The 22,552-nt window shown below is 38.3% G+C and overlaps 2 protein-coding genes across 3 annotated transcripts in view; one reads left to right on the top strand and one right to left on the bottom strand.

Annotated features, from left to right (window-relative positions):
* The window catches only part of LOC140164748 (replication protein A 70 kDa DNA-binding subunit-like), a 35,306-nt gene extending 30,793 nt beyond the window's left edge, over positions 1–4,513 (bottom strand). For both annotated transcript variants that reach the window (XM_072188113.1, XM_072188114.1), the window contains exon 1: positions 4,358–4,513. In XM_072188113.1, the coding sequence (XP_072044214.1) occupies positions 4,358–4,390 (33 nt within the window). In that variant the 5' untranslated portion in view covers positions 4,391–4,513. The remainder of the gene's footprint in view (positions 1–4,357) is intronic.
* A 3,955-nt stretch (positions 4,514–8,468) lies between these two features.
* LOC140164747 (merlin-like) overlaps positions 8,469–22,552 on the top strand; it is a 43,067-nt gene continuing 28,983 nt past the window's right edge. Inside the window, exons 1-5 of the mRNA XM_072188112.1 lie at positions 8,469–8,695; positions 16,771–16,899; positions 17,623–17,829; positions 18,342–18,493; positions 19,147–19,222. Of these exons, the coding sequence (XP_072044213.1) occupies positions 8,615–8,695; positions 16,771–16,899; positions 17,623–17,829; positions 18,342–18,493; positions 19,147–19,222 (645 nt within the window). The 5' untranslated portion in view covers positions 8,469–8,614. The remainder of the gene's footprint in view (positions 8,696–16,770; positions 16,900–17,622; positions 17,830–18,341; positions 18,494–19,146; positions 19,223–22,552) is intronic.

The raw sequence follows: 22,552 nt of genomic DNA, 5'->3' as shown, positions 1-22,552 counted from the left end.
TAATAAACAGTACAAGGCTCCAGAAGCTTAAATATCTGCATGTTTGTCATAATATTAATTACACGGGTTGTTGTAGTTCTTACCTAAACATTCATGTTTGAAATTGTAATTAATACTCCATTATGAATCCAGAAAAAAATAAGTTTCCAGAGCACACAATTCCAATGCAAGTTAAACTTTTATTCCCGTAAATATGAAATATCACATGATCAGGTGTCACGTGGTACATGTCAGCGCTACGTCATTGGCTCTGACTGGAAAGCGATGACGTCACTCTGTTTACGCTGTTTTTATGACTTTGATTTTAGGGCCGTAAGCTTGCACGTACCGAATTTTTTAGATGCGTTTTTCATCTTTTTTGGTGATTGTACATGCAATGCAGCATATGGTTCTTTTCATAAGGAACACAGGATTAGTTTGATGAACAATTTAGAGTGAGTATATGTGTAATTTACTGACAATCGATGCACTCAAACTGAGATGCCTCTTCTGTGCAAACTTAAAATAGGGCAGCATCTATAACGAAAATGTCATACCGATAAATGACACGTCTGTTTTGCCCGGTTTTTTAAAGTTTGCCTTGCGAACTAGGGATGAAATGAAAATGCGTCCTCAAAATGATAAATATAGGGGAGGTATTTGGGGGCAAATTTTCCTTGATTTCGTGCAAAATAGGGGGTAAAATTGCTGCAAATGTCCTCGATTCCCCGTGAAATAGGGGTAATTTTCAAATCCTGGAACGGTCATACGTCCTACCTTTAAATACAAACTGAACCCACCGGGCATTGTCATTGCATTGAACATGTCATTGCATTGAATTGTCATTGCATTGAACGGTGAGTTCGTTCCATTGTTCCATGTATCTCAATAGACCTAAACTGTTGAACTCGCTGATTGTTAAACATAAAACCAGGACCCAGATGTTCCTTGTACTTTTGTTGGCTGGTGATGTGGAAGTTAACCCTGGCCCTCGTGGGCCCAAGTACCCATGCCAGATCTGTGGTAAAGCTGCCAAGTGGGGACAGAAAGCTATTGAATGCGACAAGTGTTCTGGTTGGTTTCATGCTTCTTGCCTAGATATGAATGACAACATTTATGACATTTTAACTGATCATCCCTCATATTCATGGATGTGCTGCGATTGTGGGATGCCAAATTTTGGCACAACATTTTTGGAGAGCCTGTGGGGATTTGAACTGTCAAATAGTTTCAGCTCTCTTGAGGATGATGTACCTGATGCATTTTTGAGTGATCTTGATTCATCGCTGGGGGAGCCTGTTGGCTCATCCAGTCCAAAGTCTGCCAAAAATGACAGCAGAACCAAAAGCCAAAACAAACCGAGTACTAAGACTAACTCTAAACCAAAAAGGAAGTGTAACACAACTAAATTTAAGATTGTAAACATCAACTGTCAAAGCGTCCAAAAACAAGACGCCGAGTTTTGAAGCCATGCTCGCAAGTGAGGACCCAGATATAATAGTGGGAACCGAGTCATGGTTAAATAATTCTGTGGCGACAGGAGAAGTGTTTCCTGAAAATTATAATGTTTTTCGACGTGATCGTCAGTCCAGAGGAGGGGGTGTTTTCATAGCAGTGAAAAACATCTTCATTGCATCTATGGAATCTGAACTTCAGACTAATTGTGAAAGTATTTGGATATCCTTACAGGTAAAAGGCCTAGCTCCAGTGTATGTTGGGGCTTTTTATCGTCCGCAGACTACAGATCGTGATTATTTACTGGAGTTGGATACTGCATTGTCAAAGATCCCGAACAATGCATCTGTGTGGCTCTTGGCGATTTTAATGTACCCGATATTGATTGGGAAACTGTGTCTTTTGTGCCTGGTGGTAGATACCCAGCTGAAAGTAAATTGATGGTTGACATAACAAATGATCGTAACTTGCACCAAATTGTGAAAGAACCCACAAGGGGGTTAAGCATCCTAGACTTGTGTTTTACAAACAGTCCTGCATCTGTTGATTCTGTTCGCGAGAGTGTGGCATTAGTGATCACGACGTGGTTGTGGTTAGTGCATTGCTCAAGCCAAAAGTGACTAGACCACCAAAAAGGAAAGTTTTCCTTTATCATAAATCTAACTTTGAAAAAATAAACTCTGACATGGAAAATTTTGACAGCACGTTGACATCGGACAAAATAAACTACTCCACCATTGACAATCTGTATGACGCTTTCAAGGAGGCTCTCTCCAACTCCATTGATAGGAATATACCATCAAAGTTAAGCTCAAGCCGCTTCTCCTTCCCGTGTGAAAAGAGATCTTAGGAGAAAACAGAGGCTTTACAACAAGACTAAGAAATGGGGCAAAGCGGCTCATAAGGCGGAGTTTAGAAAGCTACGTCGTAAGATCGACAGAAAGATCAAAAAGTCCTACAAAAACTACATCAGGGACGCCATTGGTGGTAGTTTACAAACAGACAATACAAAACCATTTTGGAATTTTATCAAGTCCAAACGCAAAGAAGTGTCTGGTGTTTCACCGCTTCAAGTTGCTGTTAAAGTAAAAAAAAAAAAAAAAGACAAAGCGGAAGCACTTAACCGCCAGTTTTGTTCTGTATTTACAAAAGAAGATACAGAATACATCCCTGATTTAGGACCTAGCGAAATACCTGACATTGATGACATTGTGATTACAACTGAGGGTGTTCTCAAATTGCTCAATAACCTCAAAGTTAACAAAGCCCCAGGACCGGATGGAATTACAGCCAGAGTCCTAAAGGCATGTTCCAGTAGTATTGCTCCTATTCTACAATAACTTTTTCAAAAATCGGTGTCATCTGGATCACTACCAAGGGATTGGCTCAATGCCAATATTTCCCCCATCTATAAAAAAAGTGATAGATCAGCGCCGGAAAACTACCGGCCTGTATCTCTGACGTCGAACATCTGTAAGTTGTTAGAACATATCATTCACGGACATGTCATGAAACATTTTGAGAAGTTTGAAATCCTTGCCGAACAACAACACGGCTTTTAAAGGTAGATCGTATGCGAAACTCAACTTTCTGCTCTCGTGGATGACTTACAGAAGATTTTAGACAGAAGAAGCCAGGCAGACCTTATAATTATGGACTTTAGCAAGGCGTTCGACACCGTCCCCCACCAACGTCTTTTAGCGAGCTACACCATGTCGGTATCCGCAAAAACATCTTGAACTGGATTGACTGTTTCCTCACTAAACGTCATCAGAGAGTGGTAGTCAACGGTGAGTCCTCGGAAAAATCATCTGTGGCTTCCGGAGTACCCCAGGGGACGGTGTTGGGCCCCTTGCTATTTCTCAACATAAATGATCTGCCAGCAAATCTTTCGTCAAGCATAAGGTTGTTCGCGGACGACTGTATTATTTATCGTGAGGTGAAAAACTCCGATGACAGTAGGATTCTCCAAGCAGATGTTGACAACCTTTGTAAATGGGAGTCCAAGTGGCAGATGGGTTTTAACAAAGCTAAATGTTTCAGCATGAGAGTTACACACAAAATCAAACCAATCATTCATCAATATTGTATGGGTGACCATACCTTGGAGCAGGTTGATCATCATCCATACTTGGGTGTGGAATTGACATCTGATATGTCATGGAGAAAGCATATTATTCAAGTTGCTGTTAAAGCAAACAGAACGTTAGGTCTTCTTAGAAGAAACCTGTCGTGTTGCGATAAGGCAACAAAATCAACTGCCTATGGTGCTTTAGTCCGTCCATTACTGGAGTATTGCCACACCATCTGGGACCCTTATCAACAAACAAATAAAGATACCATTGACAAAGTTCAACGACAAGCAGCTAGGTTCGTGTTTAATGACTACAGTCGCCACTCAAGTGTCTCCAACATGCTTGGCCAACTTGACTGGGATAGCCTTGCCCTTGAAACTCGTCGCACCAGAGCCCGACTTCAGCTTGTTTACAAAGAAACCCATGGACTTGTACCAAACAACATTAGACATCTCCTCAAAACCCAAGACCAGACATCTAGACCAAAGACGCGACAAAGTGCTGGGAACTTCATCTACACCCATGTCTCTGCAAACAAGAACTGCTACCTTAGATCACTCTAGTACTACCCAAGAACTATACCCACCTGGAATGTGTTACCTGACCACCTACGATGCGCCCCAACACTTCAAAACTTCAAGGACCAGCTTCAGACCATCGACGTCGACAAACTGCACAAACGACCGAGTAGCAAAAATTAGCCCTCCGACTCCTTGACGCGCCAAATTCTGTGTGAGATAACCTACCAGGTGTTTACGCAGTAGCGAACAGATACAGATACAGATGTCAGTCATCTTGCATTTTCAAGACCGAATACAACCTAAACAAATCAAATAATTTATTCTTACTTTAATGGCTCCTCTTGTCAGTAAGTGTGACATGATTAAGTGACTGTAGATTTCAGGAATACGGCAGAAGAAAGGTAGAATCTCGATCGAGATTTACATCAACAACGCCACGGTGTTTACCTTTGACTAACTCCCGCCAAATCGTGCAAATTCGGCAGCCAGTGAAACAGCTTTACTGCGCAGGCGCAGGTGGCCGTAACGTAATACAATGAGGGCAGTATTGTAAACAAAACCACGAACAAACAGGGTCTGGACACGATCTGGAACAGGCTATAAACTAAATTGAATTATAACTATTAGGCCTATTAAAAAAAAAAAAAAAAAAAAAAAAACTGAACTAAAAGTTTTTAAATAAACATGCAGAGATGTCAACAAGTCATTTTTTGCAAGTCAAGTCCAAGTCACAAGTCCTTTTGTCCAAGTCCCAAGTAAGTCAAGTCATTTTGAAAAAGTTGCAAGTCAAGTCAAGTCACAAGTCATCAAATCACAAGTCAAGTCGCAAGTAGGGCCTAAGTCACAACTTGTCACAAGTCACTACAAGTCTATTCACCAGTTTTGTGTTTGCTGGGACAGGACTCCCGAGTTTTCAACCCGATGATACTTTTACTTCCCACGCCTAGCCCGTGTCGCTGAGGGCACTATTTATTTATGTATTTATTTAATTATTTCCAGTTAATATTCATAAATTCTATCCATAAATTTCAATTTACAGGAAAGTAACATCAGACTTGCGTTGGTAACAAGTCAATTTTTTCAAGTCCAAGTCCAAGTGTAGGCCTAAGTCATTTTGTCTAAGTCACAAGTAAGTCAAGTCATTTTGCAAAGGTTACAAGTCAAGTCACAACTTCCCAAAAATAGTGACTTGAGTCAGACTCGAGTCCAAGTCACACGACTCAAGTCTACATCTCTGTAAACATGGAGTGCACCCACCACCCCACCACTGAGAGAATATTATAAACGTGCAAAAGGGAGCCGGAGCGGCCCAGTCGGTGAGACTTTCGGGGGAATTTGCGAGCCGCATAGTCAGCGCCGGTTCGAAATAGGTCAGCCGGCCATTGGCCTGTAACTTTTTGGCCTGGCCGGTAACTTTTCTGACAGGCATCTAGTTGCCGGCCCGGTTGGCCGGTAACTTTTTAAGGTCAAGCCCGGCTGAGGCATATTTCGAACACTGCGCATAGTCTAAAAGTAAAACGTATAAAAGTTAGGCCTAAAATTCTAAATTCATGGCGCGGGCGGCTTGCCTTCCTGAAGAGGGGCCAAGGGACCGTCTCAACTCTCAACCAGAAACAAAAAAACGTGAATGACGTGAAACCGGCAAAATAAGTCATTAAAACTGAAAACAAACTTCATACAAACTTTTTGAAGTCATAAAACCTATATAAAAAGTCATAAAAATGTCCACCGCAACTTGCCACACGGATGGGAGCCATGATACCTGGGGATATGTGGGTATGGGTATGGTTTTTTTCGTGAGCAATCCTAAAACATGATTAGATGTTTTGAAGAAAATGCCGGGAGAAAATGATCCCAAGACATGGATCTCCTTCGAAAATTCAAGTTCCCCCGCGCAAAAAAATCTCACCATGTGAACTCGTTTTAACCTAAAGATAATGTTTTTCGCAGCACGCAAAATTTAGGTGTTAAAAAACGTATAAAAATGATAAAAATGTGGACTTATATTAAACAAAATGCGTTTCACAAAATCTAAAAACAAATTTTTAAAATACATAGAATTAACTATACGATTAAAAAAAAAAAAAATAGGCCCTATGCCTCGCCAAGGTGTTGAAAACAAATTTTGCTTCATTGAGCTCGAGCTGCTAAAAATTTGCTCCACCGAGGTGCTAAAAAAAGTCATGACCCCAACGACCCACTCCCCTCTTAATATTGGTGCGTCCCTAAGCTATAACCAGTGACCAAAAATCCTAATTCTGAATATTTTGTAATAAGAAACCAAAAACACCCAAATAAAATTAGGTCTTTTTGAAAAAAAAAAGTATTTTTTCAATATGAAATGTCAAAATTTGCTATTGATTGTCGGCTTTTCATCCCGGCTTTTCATCTCAGTTAGGCCTAGGCCTTACATACACTTCACAACATAATTAATAAAGTTTACTTCTAGGCCTAGGACGGTTTATATCAAAAATATCAAAAATTTGATCTTAATTAGGCTATTTGATATCAGAAGGACATCCTCGTTTCCAAAATGCAATTCGATGATCTGATATCTCAGGTCCCACAATAATTATGTGAAAACGTCGCTATCCGAGCCCTTAATATGAGAAGAAAGGTGATCGACGAGCTAGGCTAATTAATTAGAGAAAGAGCTAGAAAGGTGATCAACACGGCTGATTAGAGAAGAAAGGGGATCTACGAGGTTAATTTGAGAAGAAAAGGTGATCAACAAGGCTGATTAGAGAAGAAAGGGGATCTACGAGGTTAATTTGAGAAGAAAAGGTGATCAACAAGGCTGATAATGAAGAAGTGGGATCTACGAGGTTAATTTGAGAAGAAAAGGTGATCAACAAGGCTGATTAGAAGCTATTAGAGAAGAAAGGGGATCTACGAGGTTAATTTGAATAGAAAGGTGATCAACAAGGCTGATTAGAGAAGGGGATCTACGAGGTTAATTCGAGAAGAAAGGTGATCAACAAGGCTGATTAGAGGGGATCTACGAGGTTAATTTGAGAAGAAAAGGTGATCAACAAGGCTGATTAGAGAAGAAGGGGATCTACGAGGTTAATTTGAGAAGAAAATGTGATCAACAAGGCTGATTAGAGAAGAAGTGCATGGGATCTACGAGGTTAATTTGAGAAGAAAAGGTGATCAACAAGGCTGATTAGAGAAGAAAGGGGATCTACGAGGTTCATTTGAGAAGAAAAGGTGAGCAACAAGGCTGATTAGAGAAGAAGTGGGATCTACGAGGTTAATTTGAGAAGAAAATGTGATCAACGAGGTGATCAACGAGGCTTAATAATTATGTTGAAAATGTGATCTACGAGGTTAATTTGAGAATAGACCTATGAAAAGTGATCAACGCGGCTTTGAATGTGTCAAGAAAGGTAGGCCTATTATACGAGGCTAATAAATAGGTGGTCAAAGAGGCTAAGGTGAAGACTAGAGAAGAAAGGTGATCATGAGGCTTTGGGCAAGAAAGGGGATCTGCGGGACTATCCGGGGGGACTATTAATTAGAGAAGAATTGAACACAAGCTAGTAGTAGGCATAAGTTTATATGCTGCATGAGACTAATTTTATGTTTATACACATTTTAAGGGCATAACTATAGCTGTGCCAAAATGTGTGTGCCCCCCCTTTCAACTTCCCAAAACTTATAATTATGCAGACCCCTCTCCCTTCGTTTCCATTAGGGACCGTTCACAAACACTTGTAAGGGGGGCCTGATGCAAACAAATTTCATCACGAAAAATTTTCGGGCCCCCTCCCCCCATTTACAGACCTCAAAAATTTCAGGGTCCCCCATTTTTGACATGAAAATTATAGGTCAACCCCATAGAAAACCATAAACTTGATTTTTCCAGGAAAATTTGTGGTCATTTTTTTCAGGCCTCCCCCTTTGGAGGGTCAAAAAATGTTCAGGGCCTCCCTGCCCCCCCCATTTTTTTTGCACCAGCCCCCCCTTACAAGTGTTTGTGAACGGTCCCTTAGCCTTATGTATATCGCTAAATGATTGTGGTTAATTTTATTTTTCATTTGGCAAAGCTTCAAGATAATATATTTTTTATTAAATAATCCCTCAAAATTTCCGGAGTACATTGTAGGCCCTGAAACAATTTGTTTGAGCTCTGCTGAAACTTTTCCCAACTTTTTTAGAGTGGAATTTGGTGCTTCTAGAAAGTTTACTGGAATGTGAACATAAATTCTCAATATTTGCATACATTTCTGTTCAGGAAGTAAAATTTATCCGTTCTTGCTGTATACTATGTGTGTTTATCAATTACATTTGAATATTGGTTAATTGATGACATATTAATTCATTAAATTACCAAAATTGATAAATTATTATTCCTAAAATGGTATTTTCACGAAATAGAATCACCGCAAAGATCAATGACCTGAAATGACCCGATCAAAACAAAACGCCGCACAGATCAGTGCGAAAATCTTACCATCAACGTGCCACAGTGATGACTATGACAAAACTCACTCAAAATTACGCCCATTGAAACAGGCTATGACTAAAACTAACGGACATTATAGTAAGGAACATTGCAGAGTGTGATTCCAGCCTAACAAAATGTCGCTTGTTCGCAGAAAACCCAGGAATTTTAGCGTCCGTGTGACAACGATGGATGCCGAGATGGAATTTAGCATCGACGTGAGTATGCATCCCATCCCATTCCATTCAACTCCCGTGTATAGCCCGGTTCAGCTCCGACCTCCTGATCCTGGGTGCCTTTTCAGTTCTTTGCAAGTACCTGCTCATGCTTTGGCAGAGCATTACATTATTATTAACCATGTTAGAAATTAAAAAGTTTCCTTTTTGAGAGCCTGCCCTTGTGCTGTGTGGTGCAAATGGGTGGTGTTTAATATTGTGTTAAAAAAGTATGGTAAGTTACTAATACACGTAGACTGACCGATCAGGTCCTTATCTGAATCGGCCGATTGGCCGATCAATTATCTCTTTGATCTGCCGATTCGATCGCCGATCGCCGATTACCAGTTCCCCAATTGTAAACAATGGCTGCCATCACCGTGAGTAAATTTCACCCGTATGTTGAAAGGGTACTTGTACGCAAAGTATTACCATAATTATGTATGCTCTGAGCACAAAAAAACACACTCCCATATGCATTTTAAAAATACTGAATTTGACCATTCATGATTATTATAAGCTCAATTTACCTTTTCCCCCTGATGTCCCAGTCCATCGAATCATTCGATCGCCCCATTTTAATATTGTGTTTATGTTCAAGTCAGTGTGAGTTTTGCACACGGCCCGTAGCTCTCTTCAATCTGACACGCACGTGTGTAACCCGGTTACCCGGAAGTGTTGAGTTTTGCACACGGCCCGTGACGCACGCGTGTAACCCGGAAGTAAGAACTACAATTGTAATGTGCATGCGGGAATTACCTGATTATCTCAGCTGCGTGCCTGAATCACGGTATGATTTTATATATGTTTATCGCCTACAAAGCTTGTTCTTTTGCTAAATTTCGCTTGATTTAACTAGTCTAATTCAAAGAAATATACCAATAAATGTTAAGCTTCAACAATTACTTTCATGATATTGGGTGATCGGTGCATTACATCGGCGGATGAAGGAAAAATCGGCCGATGCAGATCACTACCTATAAGCTAATAATCGGCCCGATACGGAAGCTACCGATCTGATCGGTCAGTCTCTAAATACACGTGTCACTTGTATGACCCACCCCATGACCCCCGGGGGTGGTGAGTCACTTTACAATGGTGCGTCGGATTTAACTATACCATGACCCACATGTGCGTCTAAACAATGACGGACATTTGCCGACAATGACTGAGCCCTTCGTCAAAATTGTGATGCACATGTTAAGGATTATGACTGTCCTCATGACGCAAATTTGACTCACCATTTAGGTATTTTGACTGACACTGATGCACCTAACCATTGACGCACCTAGGTAAAGTGACTGACACTGACGCACCCCTCGGGGTATGTTGTGACGCACATATTGAGTAAATGACCGTACCCTGCGTCACTAATTGGTTGGTAAATGACCCAACCATGACGCACATCCCCCGGGGGTCCTAGGGTGGGTCATACAAGTGACATGTGTATAAGTACAAACAAATAAATAATAATATTATTGGTAATTGCCTGTATTGAGCAGTATCATTTAGGGGTAGCGCTAGGCTGCACATGTGCATTGTGGGGTCCCGGACTCACCAAAATACAGTTCGGACCTAGTTCGCAAGGCAAACTTAAAATAACGGGCAAACAGACACATCATTTATCGGTATGACATTTTCGTTATTGGTGATGCCCTATCTAAGTTTGCACTGAAGTGCCATCTCAGTTTTGGTGCGCCGACTTGGATCATGTGCTAATGAATTTTAATTTATTCTGGAAAGTACTAGTAATGGAGTATTTATTAAATTTCAAGCATAAGAGTTTAGGTAAGAAGTACAAGAAGCTGTGTAATTAATTTTATGACTAACGTGCAACTATTTAAGCTAGAGGAGCCTTTGCAATTGCGTTGCACTAGCTTTTTGTATACACTTCGTCCCATACCGTTGTGCAGAGCTACTCTGGTATGGGTTCCCTGTACTAGTTCGGACCCCCAATTTTTTTAATTTTCTGCAAGTTTAGGGCTGATCGAGAAGTCTAGCCAAGAATTTGCGCACCGATAGCTTCACATTCTAGGCTAGAGACCATTGCATTCAAAATCTAGTCAGATTCGCTGAAGCATGACACTGTGTAAATCAATAGAAGTTCAGAAGTAAACACAGCCGATCACGACAGGCGATTGCATCAAAAATGTTGCTAAAGTTACACTTCAGCCAAATTTTAGACTGTCCAAAATATACAAATCTTGCTGAAAAGATACAGTTGACTCATCGAAATAACTTTCATCCAAATTTCAACATTTATTTAACAGAATAAATAACCTCTGGTGCATAAAATTGCACCGCTGTCCGACCGAAAAACGATAGTAACACACTCTAGTAAAAAAAACCCAGTTTTTCAATGTAGCGCTACCCCGGGGAGGGGGGGCACTCAGAATTATACTTGTAAGCATCCGCATGAAAGAAAACACGGATTTAGGGTGGTTTTGAAAAGCAAAACGAGGATCCGCGATTAGGTCTCAGAACACTCATTTTACTGGAAGGCAGCCCTCGAATTAACCCACGGCACCCATGGCATTTTTCCCCCATTTTACCCCCACTGCCGTAATGCCCTCAAAATATGTCTTTAACCAAAGGCAGTCACTTACCGTGCCCTCTAATGAAGTTGCCGTCGGTGCCCCAGCCCTGCCCCTTCAATATAAAATCATCTTATCTATGTTTGTGTGTGTTTTCTTCACTTTTGAGAAATTGCCTTGTGCCCTTCTCAAATTTTCAACAGTTGCCATGATGCCCTCTTGAAATATTACAAACTGCCGTGCTGCCTTGCCTTTTCAGTGAAAATCCAAGGCAATTTTCAACTTGCCCTAAAAAAGTTGCTGTGCCCCTTCAGATCCTTAATTCGAGGGCTGCTGGAAGGGTGTTTTTTAGAACGATCCTCGCTTAGGGTATTTTTTTTAAAGTTACCCAATTAACGGCCATTAGTGGTGACATATTTATCAAATTATTTGGCACAAAAGAGTGTTTTTGACCAATTTTACACACCAGATTTAAACAAATTCGGAGCCGACTTCAACAGCGCCTTAAATAGCCGATCAATCATCATCATTGAATGACAATCATACCGACACACACAATGTCTGCAGTCCTTGTTTAGGGGCAAATTTCAAGCCAATTCCTCGCTTAGGGTGATCTCCTTGTTTAGGGGAAATTTCAAACCAATTCCTCGTTTAGTGTGTTTTTACTTGAGTAAAATCCTTGTTTAGGGTTAGTTTGCCAAAATTTCGACATCCTTGCTTAGGGTCATTTTTGAAAGTCAATTCACGCGGATGCTTACAACTTTTATGAGTGCGCCCACCCTCCGGAGCGCTACAGCAGACATACTACATGTATTTATGCTGCATTTGTGCAACTCTGACTCACCAAACTCTACTGCGGACCCCCTACATGTACTTTTGAATTTTCTGCAAGTTCAGGGGTCCCTACGGACTCTGGAATGTTTTGTTCTAGCACTACCTCTGAGTATCATGGTGCTGTGCATGTTGTACAAAGACTTGTATTATAATTTAAAATTGAGCAGCGACTTGGCTATATAAATTTGATACGGTATCTTGCAAATAAATTGGATTGACAGTAAGTTAAGCCTACTCATATGTACTGAATGATTCAAAATTACTTGAGTACTCTATAGCTATTAAGTTCTAATTTGCACACATTAGAGTCTAGTTACATATTTGAAGCTACAATGTGTAGAGTCTGAATCTATCATTTTCCATTTAAATTTAGATCAAAGTTATTTAGTTTTTTAAAATGAGTCAGCTGTATCTTTTAACTTGGAGCAAACCAAAAAGGTTGTCCATTTTGAACAGTCTAAAATTTAGGTCAGTTTGAGCAATGCAACCGGGCAATGCAATCCCACACATGATTGAGCTGGTCTCTACATGTACACTTACTATCTCTAGCTTCCTTGAAAAAGAAAAGTAAACAACACACAAAGTGCTGGTCTCAATATATTTTCTTTCATTTAGAACTAGTCTCTCTCCTTTGAATTTTGTCATTTTCATTTTTTGTCATTTTGTCATTTTTTCAACTTAGTCACATATTTATTTGCTCCCCCCCCATGTTGTGTCACACTTTTGCTGTTTTACTTTTAGATTAATTTACCCTTCGTTAGTGTAACACACTTTTCATCCTTTCGCATCCATTGGACATCCTTGGATTCCCTTGGTACATTTGTACAATGCAGGGGTAGCGTTAACCCCCGATTGGGGGTGAATGACCCCCTAAATTTAAAAAATATCAATTTTTCACCCTCTATATTGGGAATATGTGCAAGCTCGGGGGTGAACTGTGACCCTCTACTTTTGGACCTTACTCCTACCCCTGACTACACTGCAAAATATTTTTCACCCCGAGATTTAATTTTCACCCCATGTATTTGGATTTTCTGCAAGCTCCTGAGTGAAAAACACAGGAAAACAACCCTAACTTTCTGGCCTTAATGCTACCCCTGGTACAATGTAGTACTTCAGACACTGTCCCCCTTCCCCCATCCCAGGGAATGTGGTAAATATTATGTCATTTCCCCTGATTTCTTATTCTGACTAGGTAAGGAGTGGGTGAGTGAGCACCCAAGATAAGGGGCTCAGACCATTACACCATTATACAGTAAGCCAAAAAATTAAGGTACCAGTTATGCTCACCTCATGTATATCCTAAACAAAGACAGGTATGTCATAATTGGAACCGGCAGCCAATAGCTGCATCTTTTAGCTCGAATTTAAGACCTCATTCATTGAAATTGTTCAAGAAATAAAGACAGAGCGATCCCAAAACCCAAGGAAGATACCAATTTAAAAGTTGTAGTTTGCTGCATTAAATGCCCTATTGATTTGTACACAAAGTGTTCGTGAACAAGAGAAGTAGCGCTATGCTTCCATTGATTAGCACGTTAAAACTAACGTTGTGCTTTCATTGATCAGAACACAAAAGTGCAACTTTTGATTTCGCTTTTTCCTTAGATTTTAGTTCACCGTTTCTTTAATTCTCAACCAATTTCAACAAATAAGGTCTTAAATCAAGGCTAAGATTGCAGGTATTGGCTGCTTGTTTTAACATCCATTGGTGTTTGTTTAGGATATACAGGGATGAACACAACTGGTACCTTAATTTTTTGGCTTACTGTAAACATGTATCATGTAGATTCATTGTTGATCCGATTACCTGCATAGCCTTTTACGCCGGTACGGTCAATCGGTCATCTGTCAATTATGTGTGACTGGCAGGTTAGGTTGCTAGGGAAACATTTTGAAGGAACTTATCACTTAGTGTAATTCCAAACTGTGATTTGATGTTGTCAGCAATGTGAATTGTGAAATGTAAATCTGTTTTTAATGTGAGAGTGTATATGTGTATGCACATATTTTTTGTAAAACTTTGCATAAAAACTGCTCATTTAACTTTTTTCATGTTTTTGAAAGGAATGAATTGGTGAAATAAAGGGTTTTGAAGCTGCCCACATTATCGCCAATTTAATATTGTTTATCGGGATACATGTTGCGATAGAGAAATGTAACCAAGAAGGTCCAAATTAAAAATAATTTCAAATAACAGAGGAGCCGCTATATTTCATGTTTATCAGTTCAAAATGATAACTCATCACCAAGTCATCGCTGAGGTTTTCTTTGAAGGAAAATGTCCACAACTCCACATTGTGGGCATCCCCTCCCCACAAGATAAAAATCCTGCCTATGTATGATCTATAGGCCTTACTTGGATCATTTGAATAATTGTTGCAAAATTTCTTTTAGGTCATATTTAATTTTAATGAGACAGAATCAGATAAAAGTTGTGGTATTTAAGTGGAAATTCTGCTGATCCTGTCACAGGGTGCTGATCAGACCTGTGTTACAATGTGCTGACAGATGTCATATTCAGACCTGTTTGTTTCATCTAATAATCTGTGTATGACAGTAAGCTGCATATTAAATCAACAATTTCCTTCCTTGTCCTGATCAATTAGCAGACAGCGGGTTATCACGAATAGAGGCTGAACTGAAACCTGTATAGAAATAAGAAGAAGTTTTTGTTTTAAATTTTTTTTAAATGTTAAGTTTTTCTTGTTATTTTGGTGTGTATTTTACAAGCTAAAAAGAGACAAATTTATTTCCTGTACATTGTAGGTGACCTTACTAACCTAAATGAGAATCATGTTTTTATATATATTTTTTTTTTTTCCAAGAACTGCTATACCCCATGATAAAGTCAAAAGAGTACCTGTGGAATGCTAGTCATATACACAATCCTACCAGGTATTTACAAAAAAAATCAAAACATGTTTTTACATGTGAAAATTTCAAAGAAAAAATTTGGTAAAATCATGGGGAAAAGAAGATGAATTTTTAGCAATATATAAAGTGACATCATAGAGGTATTTTAAGTGTATCCAAAAGTAGAAACATAAGAATGAAGTAAAACAGTCAATTTAAGCAAGAAATAAACTTACATTTATCAAACATGATAAAAAATGGAAAGAGTTGATTTTAATAAATCAGTGATTTAAAAAGAAAAATCAAGTGATTTTTAAAAATCGGCTTGATTTAAATCAAACAACCCTGTAAAATTCAGAATATTTTAAAGGAGTACTTTGTCATCTAGCATCCTCTTTTAGGTATCCATGAAAAGGTTTATTCCCAAAATTTCAGTTCCCAATTTAATTGTGTTTGCAAATTATGTGATTATGTACATTTACATTGGCCACTGTGCTGTAATTTTGTTGTGTTTTCCACAATACACATAGGCAAATATGAATCTGCAAGAATTTGCAATGAATCTGCAAGAATCTCAACTCCACATTGTGGGCATCCCCTCCCCACAAGATAAAAATCCTGCCTATGTATGATCTATAGGCCTTACTTGGATCATTTGAATAATTGTTGCAAAATTTCTTTTAGGTCATATTTAATTTTAATGAGACAGAATCAGATAAAAGTTGTGGTATTTAAGTGGAAATTCTGCTGATCCTGTCACAGGGTGCTGATCAGACCTGTGTTACAATGTGCTGACAGATGTCATATTCAGACCTGTTTGTTTCATCTAATAATCTGTGTATGACAGTAAGCTGCATATTAAATCAACAATTTCCTTCCTTGTCCTGATCAATTAGCAGACAGCGGGTTATCACGAATAGAGGCTGAACTGAAACCTGTATAGAAATAAGAAGAAGTTTTTGTTTTAAATTTTTTTAAATGTTAAGTTTTTCTTGTTATTTTGGTGTGTATTTTACAAGCTAAAAGAGACAAATTTATTTCCTGTACATTGTAGGTGACCTTACTAACCTAAATGAGAATCATGTTTTTATATATATTTTTTTTTCCAAGAACTGCTATACCCCATGATAAAGTCAAAAGAGTACCTGTGGAATGCTAGTCATATACACAATCCTACCAGGTATTTACAAAAAAATCAAAACATGTTTTTACATGTGAAAATTTCAAAGAAAAAATTTGGTAAAATCATGGGGAACAAACCTGTTGAATTCTGCAGCTTGAAGATGATTTTTTAGCAATAGATAAAGTGACATCATAGAGGTATTTTAATTGTATCCAAAAGTAGAAACATAAGAATGAAGTAAAACAGTCAATTTAAGCAAGAAATAAACTTACATTTATCAAAAATGATAAAAAATGGAAAGAGTTGATTTTAATAAATCAGTGATTTAAAAAGAAAAATCAAGTGATTTTTAAAAATCGGCTTGATTTAAATCAAACAACCCTGTAAAATTCAGAATATTTTAAAGGAGTACTTTGTCATCTAGCATCCTCTTTTAGGTATCCATGAAAAGGTTTATTCCCAAAATTTCAGTTCCCAATTTAATTGTGTTTGCAAATTATGTGATTATGTACATTTACATTGGCCACTGTGCTGTAATTTTGTTGTGTTTTCCACAATACACATAGGCAAATATGAATCTGCAAGAATTTTTTGCCCAGAAACATTATGTAGCCTGATATTTCCACTTTTGTTCAACTTTTTCTGTGAAATGTGAGGGATGAGGATGAGGCTATGGATCCTGAAATGAAATACCCCTTAAAATGAATTTTATGTTTGTTTTTATTTTGCAGTTAAAGGCTACAGGGCGGCAATTGTTTGAGTTGGTCTGCAGGACTATTGGGCTGAGAGAAATGTGGTATTTTGGTTTACAGTTTGTGGATCACAAAGGCTATCTAGCATGGCTGAAGATGGACAAAAAGGTAAAAAAAAGGGATTTAATAGTTATATTTTATCCCAAATGAATGAGTCAAGAAAGTTGACTGTAGAGACATACAATGTACATGTAATGTAAGCTTTGTGTTGTGCCCAAAACCTGGACCTTCTTTTGTTCATAGTTTCATGTGTACAGGAAATTTGGACACATTGAATGGCACACTCTTGCTCTGGTCATCACACCGCTATCAATGAGCAACATGGGCAATTCTTTTTGTGTTCCCTTTTGATGCTTCAACTTTTGAAGCTTCAAGCAAGTAGAGGTCGGTAATTAGGTGCTGAAAATCAAAAAAATTGTTTCAAGATAAAGGGTCAGTTAGGTGGGGACAAACACAACTTTTGTGCCTAAATTTGGGTTTCAAGATACAAGTCAGGTGGGTGTGTGACAAACATAATGTTTGATTCGTTGTCTGCATCACATACTGTTGTATCTCAAAAGGCTGCCTTGTGTGATTTTTATTATCATTGTTGTATTTCATATTGTTATTTTATATTTCAGCATGCTTCTTTCTTTTATGAATAGACATGAGATTATAATATTGTGATAATACCTCAAACTTAATTATATATAAGTTAATTTTACAGTGTATCACATCACAAAAAAGAGGAAATTATACAAAAATCACAAAAGGCAGCCTTTAGAGATATGACAGTACGTGAAGCAGACGACGGATTTCTTTTCTCTAACTTTTCTTTTCTTTTATCCCTAGGTCCAGGAGCAAAACATCCCCAAGGTTCACCCCATCCCATTCACATTTGTAGCCAAGTTCTTCCCAGAGGAAGTGTCAGAAGAGCTGATTCAGGAGATCACACAACATCTATTCTTCCTGCAAGTCAAACAACAAATACTCAATGAAGAGATCTACTGCCCACCTGAAGCTTCCGTCCTACTGGCATCATATGCAGTACAAGCAAAGGTAATAGGTCATGACATTTGACCCCTATTTTGTGTACACTACATATGACTATGAGCATAATCCCACCCAGAGAAGTCTTTTGTTGGTATATTACGCAGGACAAGCAAAAGTCGCCAGGTCATAACATTTTGACCTTTTTTCTTAACATTTCATGTGAGCATGATCCCACCCAAAGAAGTCTTTTGGTGGTACTTATGCAGGACAAGCAAAGGTTCCAGGTCATGACATTTGACCTCTGCTCTCTGAATACAATGAGCACAATCTAGCCCAAAGAAGTCTTATGTTGATATCCTAGATACAGTACAAGCAAAGGTACTGCTACCAGGTCATGGCATGATCTTTTGTCTGAATACTATGAGCATGATCCCACCCGAAAAGCCTTTAGTTATTTCATTGGTATCCTGTACAGTTCAAAGGTAGCAGGTCACCAATATTTCAAGTTGGAAGTTAAGAGTTGATCTTTAACAAATTATAATTACTGAAGCTCTGTAACTTTACTTTATCTTACACAGTATGGCGATTATGATAAAAGTGTTCATGTACCCGGGTTTCTGTCCAACGAAGAATTGCTACCTCAACGAGTGATGGAACAGTTTGATATGACACCAGCCATGTGGGAAGAAAGAATTACTGCTTGGTATGCAGAACACCAAGGTCTTATGAGGTACACAATAATACTGTTTCAGTTAATTATAAACGGAAATATAGCTTGATCTGATCAGTCTTTTATAATCCACACCACTAATTAAAGCCATATTGTAACATTTACATAAAAAATAGATTAGTAAAATATTTTCCATGGTGATTTGAATGATATTGGAAGAATCCGTGACTTGAGCAGTCTACTATTTTGCAGATGAAAGCAGTTGACAGTTTTTATGTTAGCTGTGACCATGTTATTTCTCAAAATTCTCGGGAAGTAATTATGATGAAGATGAGAATTGCAGTATTAGCAACATCTTGTTAAAGAACACTACATCATCAGCCTGCTACACTTTTTGACTAAGTCATTTTTTGTAATTTTGAAAACAAAGTACAAAATATGATTCAAGCATTCATTTAAAAACATAAGTATTTACCTATCTTTGCACAAGAACAAATGATAATGAAACAAATTAAACTTTCATTGAAAGGGAATAATCCGAAATAATTAGGGTGATTACGTAACTGATGCATACTTGAACCACATTTTGCTCTTTGTTCTCAAAATTACAAAAAATGACTTAGGCAATTACCGTAGCAGGCTGACGATATAATGGAAGGTCGTAAAATAGCTGATTTACAAGTATATCTGTTGTATGCTTTCTTTATCAACAGAGACGAAGCAGAAATGGAATATCTGAAGATTGCTCAGGATTTAGAGATGTATGGAGTAAATTACTTTGAAATCAAGGTATGCTATGTACAGACTTACAAACACACCCCAACCCCTACACTGACAACTGTGGGCCCGTATTGTGTGTGTGATTGTTGTTAACACTAAAACCGTGGACCCACACACACAGACATATCTTAATCCAAACGTGGACATCTGTGATATTTTATCGCTAACCATGGACCTGATATTACATGATATGTTATGCTGTATAGCACCCTCTTTCGCTGTCTTACGACCGTGGACGTCCACGTTTCACAGAGTGTAGTTTTTCACTCATGAGTGTGGACTCGTAGGTGAAAACAAACGCACACCCCTACTTTGACTGTAGGATTTTCAACCAAGTACATTTAACATTTAACGGAGGACAGTGGCATAGCCATGGGGACGGTAGGACCTGTAACTTCTATGACCTACTGTCCCAATTTGCAAGTGAAATAAAAAGTTAAGTTATATACCTGTTTGCATTTTGGTAATTACAAAAAAACAGTCCGTAACATTCAAAATGTGCATGTTACCAACTTACCACAATAAGATTAATATCAAATTCAAAAGGTACATGTGTCAAGTGGATTTAGTGATAGCTTTAAATGGTTATTTTGGTCTGGTATTACAAATCATGTTGCTTCCTTTTTATACATTACATAGTTGATGCTATAAATAAGTCTGAACTGTTAGACAATATATTATAGTAAATTTTCATTTAGAATCCATAAAAGTGATAAAACTTATAACCACTGCATAACAATATGATTTCAAAACGGCTGGAGCTAATTACGCTGATTTTTCAGAAATACAGAACTTTTGATTTTAAAATATTTTATTTTGGCAGATGAAACATAGCCGGGGGCAGGGGCTTCACAGAAATTTTTAGGGATGAAATGGGGCTGCAAAGAGTAAAGTGTAACTAAAATGCTGGGGAAAGAAGAATTATGCATCACACACTAGCACATTTAAACATGAATTTACAAAATGGAAACATAACATCCATAGGCAGCAGCGGTCGAATTCGATGGTATCGCATCGCATTTTGCGATGCAATTTCCATCAACTGCTATGCACTTTTTCCAAAATGCATCGCTAAAAGTGCGATACATAAATTTGAGCTAAATTTCACGTCGCATTTGCCTCAAAAAGTCCCTCAATGCATCGCTATTTGCGAGCCAAATTCCGCGACACGTCCGAAAATCAAAAACATCATGCAGTCGGTATTTGCTCATTCTCGTTACATCTAAGATAATCATGCTGTATTCCGTTGCAAAAATAAGACAAAGCAATGTTGGGTACCATATTGCGGAATCTGTTGTGGTTGATTGCTTATTTGCTTATGTCATGCTTATGTTTACTAGCGTTACTCCCCCCAATTATGCGTGAGAATGTCGCCATTGCACGCACTAACTATACACAAAATCAAAACACATGTTCCTGGTGAAGGGAGATACTAAAACCATAAGATCAGCGACCTTCGGAAGCTTGCAATATTTTTACGGGGATGAGATAGGCCCTAATGTCGAGATAATGTTGAACAAAAATTAGGTGAAGAGTTTACTGAAAACCTAATCTGGTTTTATCGTTTTTGAAGGTTTTTTTCATCTGTGGTATTTTTGCTGTTCTTTATGGTCGTGGAGCGACTTTACCAGGTTTGCAAAATTGCAACATTATTTTTCAATGCTCATTCCTTGCAGTAAAAGTATAGGCCTACCCTCTTTTTTTTTCAAATGCTATGATCCTGCTTCGTGCATATAATTATATTTGCTAATTGCCCTCAAACTCTGCCCTCGAGCGTGACATGTGATCGTCTGGGGGGCTTTATAGCCGGGATTTGATGACAATGACAGAAGTTGTAGACTCGCTACGCAAATACAGATATTGCATCGCAAAGTGCTACGCATTTTCTTTTTTGCATAGCAAAATAACTGCTATGCAAAATTTGGAAACTGCTATACAAACATGTGTTTTGCATCGCACATACAGCTATGCAAAAAAATTGACTGAATTTGAACCCTGATAGGCAGATATACCAGAGTAAAAACTTCCGGACATACCTGCCTGTGTGGGGACTTGAACCCCAGACCTCTCGCTTGTCGGGCAAGCACTCTACCACTGAGCTACACAGACTGTCCCCGATAAACAGGACTTGTACTTATGGATATGAGCAGTCAAGGGTAAACAGTTCAAACAACACATTACATACCAGTGTACGAGATCAATTAATGATGCTTACCCGCTAGCCTAATATAATCATAGAGAAAGAGGCTTACGCATCATACACTGGAACATGGAAACATTCAAACATTACAAACTAGCGCATGAGATCAAATTAATGATGCTTAATCGTTATTCTTAATATATCAATATACAGGGGAAAGAAGAATTACGCATCACACACTAGCACATTTAAACATGAATTTACAAATGGAAACATAATATGCATCTAGGCAGATATACCAGAGTAAAAAACTTCGGACATATACCTGACTAAAAATGGTATGAAAAATTGACAAATGAGGATGAAAATTTGGCTTTGCCACCTCACATTAGAAGGCGGACTACGCTGCTGTACATAGATAAAGCCTACCAATGAAGACAACGTTTTGAAAGTTAGGGTGAAATTTCAGCCTATATGCATGATTTTGAATGCTAGACTTGTGCCAAGTCTGCAAATGTATAGTGACCATTATAGTAAGAAGACATGCAAAAAAAATGTTTTTGGCCTTTCCCCCCTAAATATTCCTTCATATTCTAATTCATAATAAAGACAAAATAATGAAATTAGAGTGATACTTTATCCTGTCTTATTCTCTCTAATTTGGCTGAACATTTTTAGAAAATATGCTTCCAAAAAATCTTCATTTTTCCCCCAGATTTGTCAGAATTTGGTGAAATTTTGGGTAATTTTAGCCTCTAGAAAAAAAAAAAAGCCTGACCGACGGACCCTACTTGAAAAGTCCTTTCACCTATAGAACAGGGTGGTTGTTTTTTCGTCCCCTTATCTGGACTTCTCACCTATCCAGCCAATGCCTGGTCCCATTGTAGCCGGATAAAAATGATTGTACATTGTGTACACTGTCAAAAAATTAGTTTTGTATTTTGTCTGGCATTGGGTAGTAGTGAATGTGAACCAACTCTAGCAGTATAACAAGAGCGATAACCGCACCTTAGCTGAACCATGTGGCTTCGGCAGTATATTGTGGTAGGCCTATACCACTGTCATCATTGCATTTAAATTTCAGCTCAATTGAAGCATTTTGAAAACTTGACATTAAAATTCATTTAAAGTCATTAAGAGGCAATAAAGGGGTAAAAATTTGAACTCTTTATTGCCCCTTAATGACCTTAAATGAATTT

The sequence above is a fragment of the Amphiura filiformis genome, chromosome 11 (genome assembly GCF_039555335.1).
Source record: "Amphiura filiformis chromosome 11, Afil_fr2py, whole genome shotgun sequence".
NCBI lineage: Eukaryota > Metazoa > Echinodermata > Ophiuroidea > Amphilepidida > Amphiuridae > Amphiura > Amphiura filiformis.
Note: the sequence above shows the minus strand (reverse complement) of the source record. Positions and strands in the feature narration are given on the sequence as shown.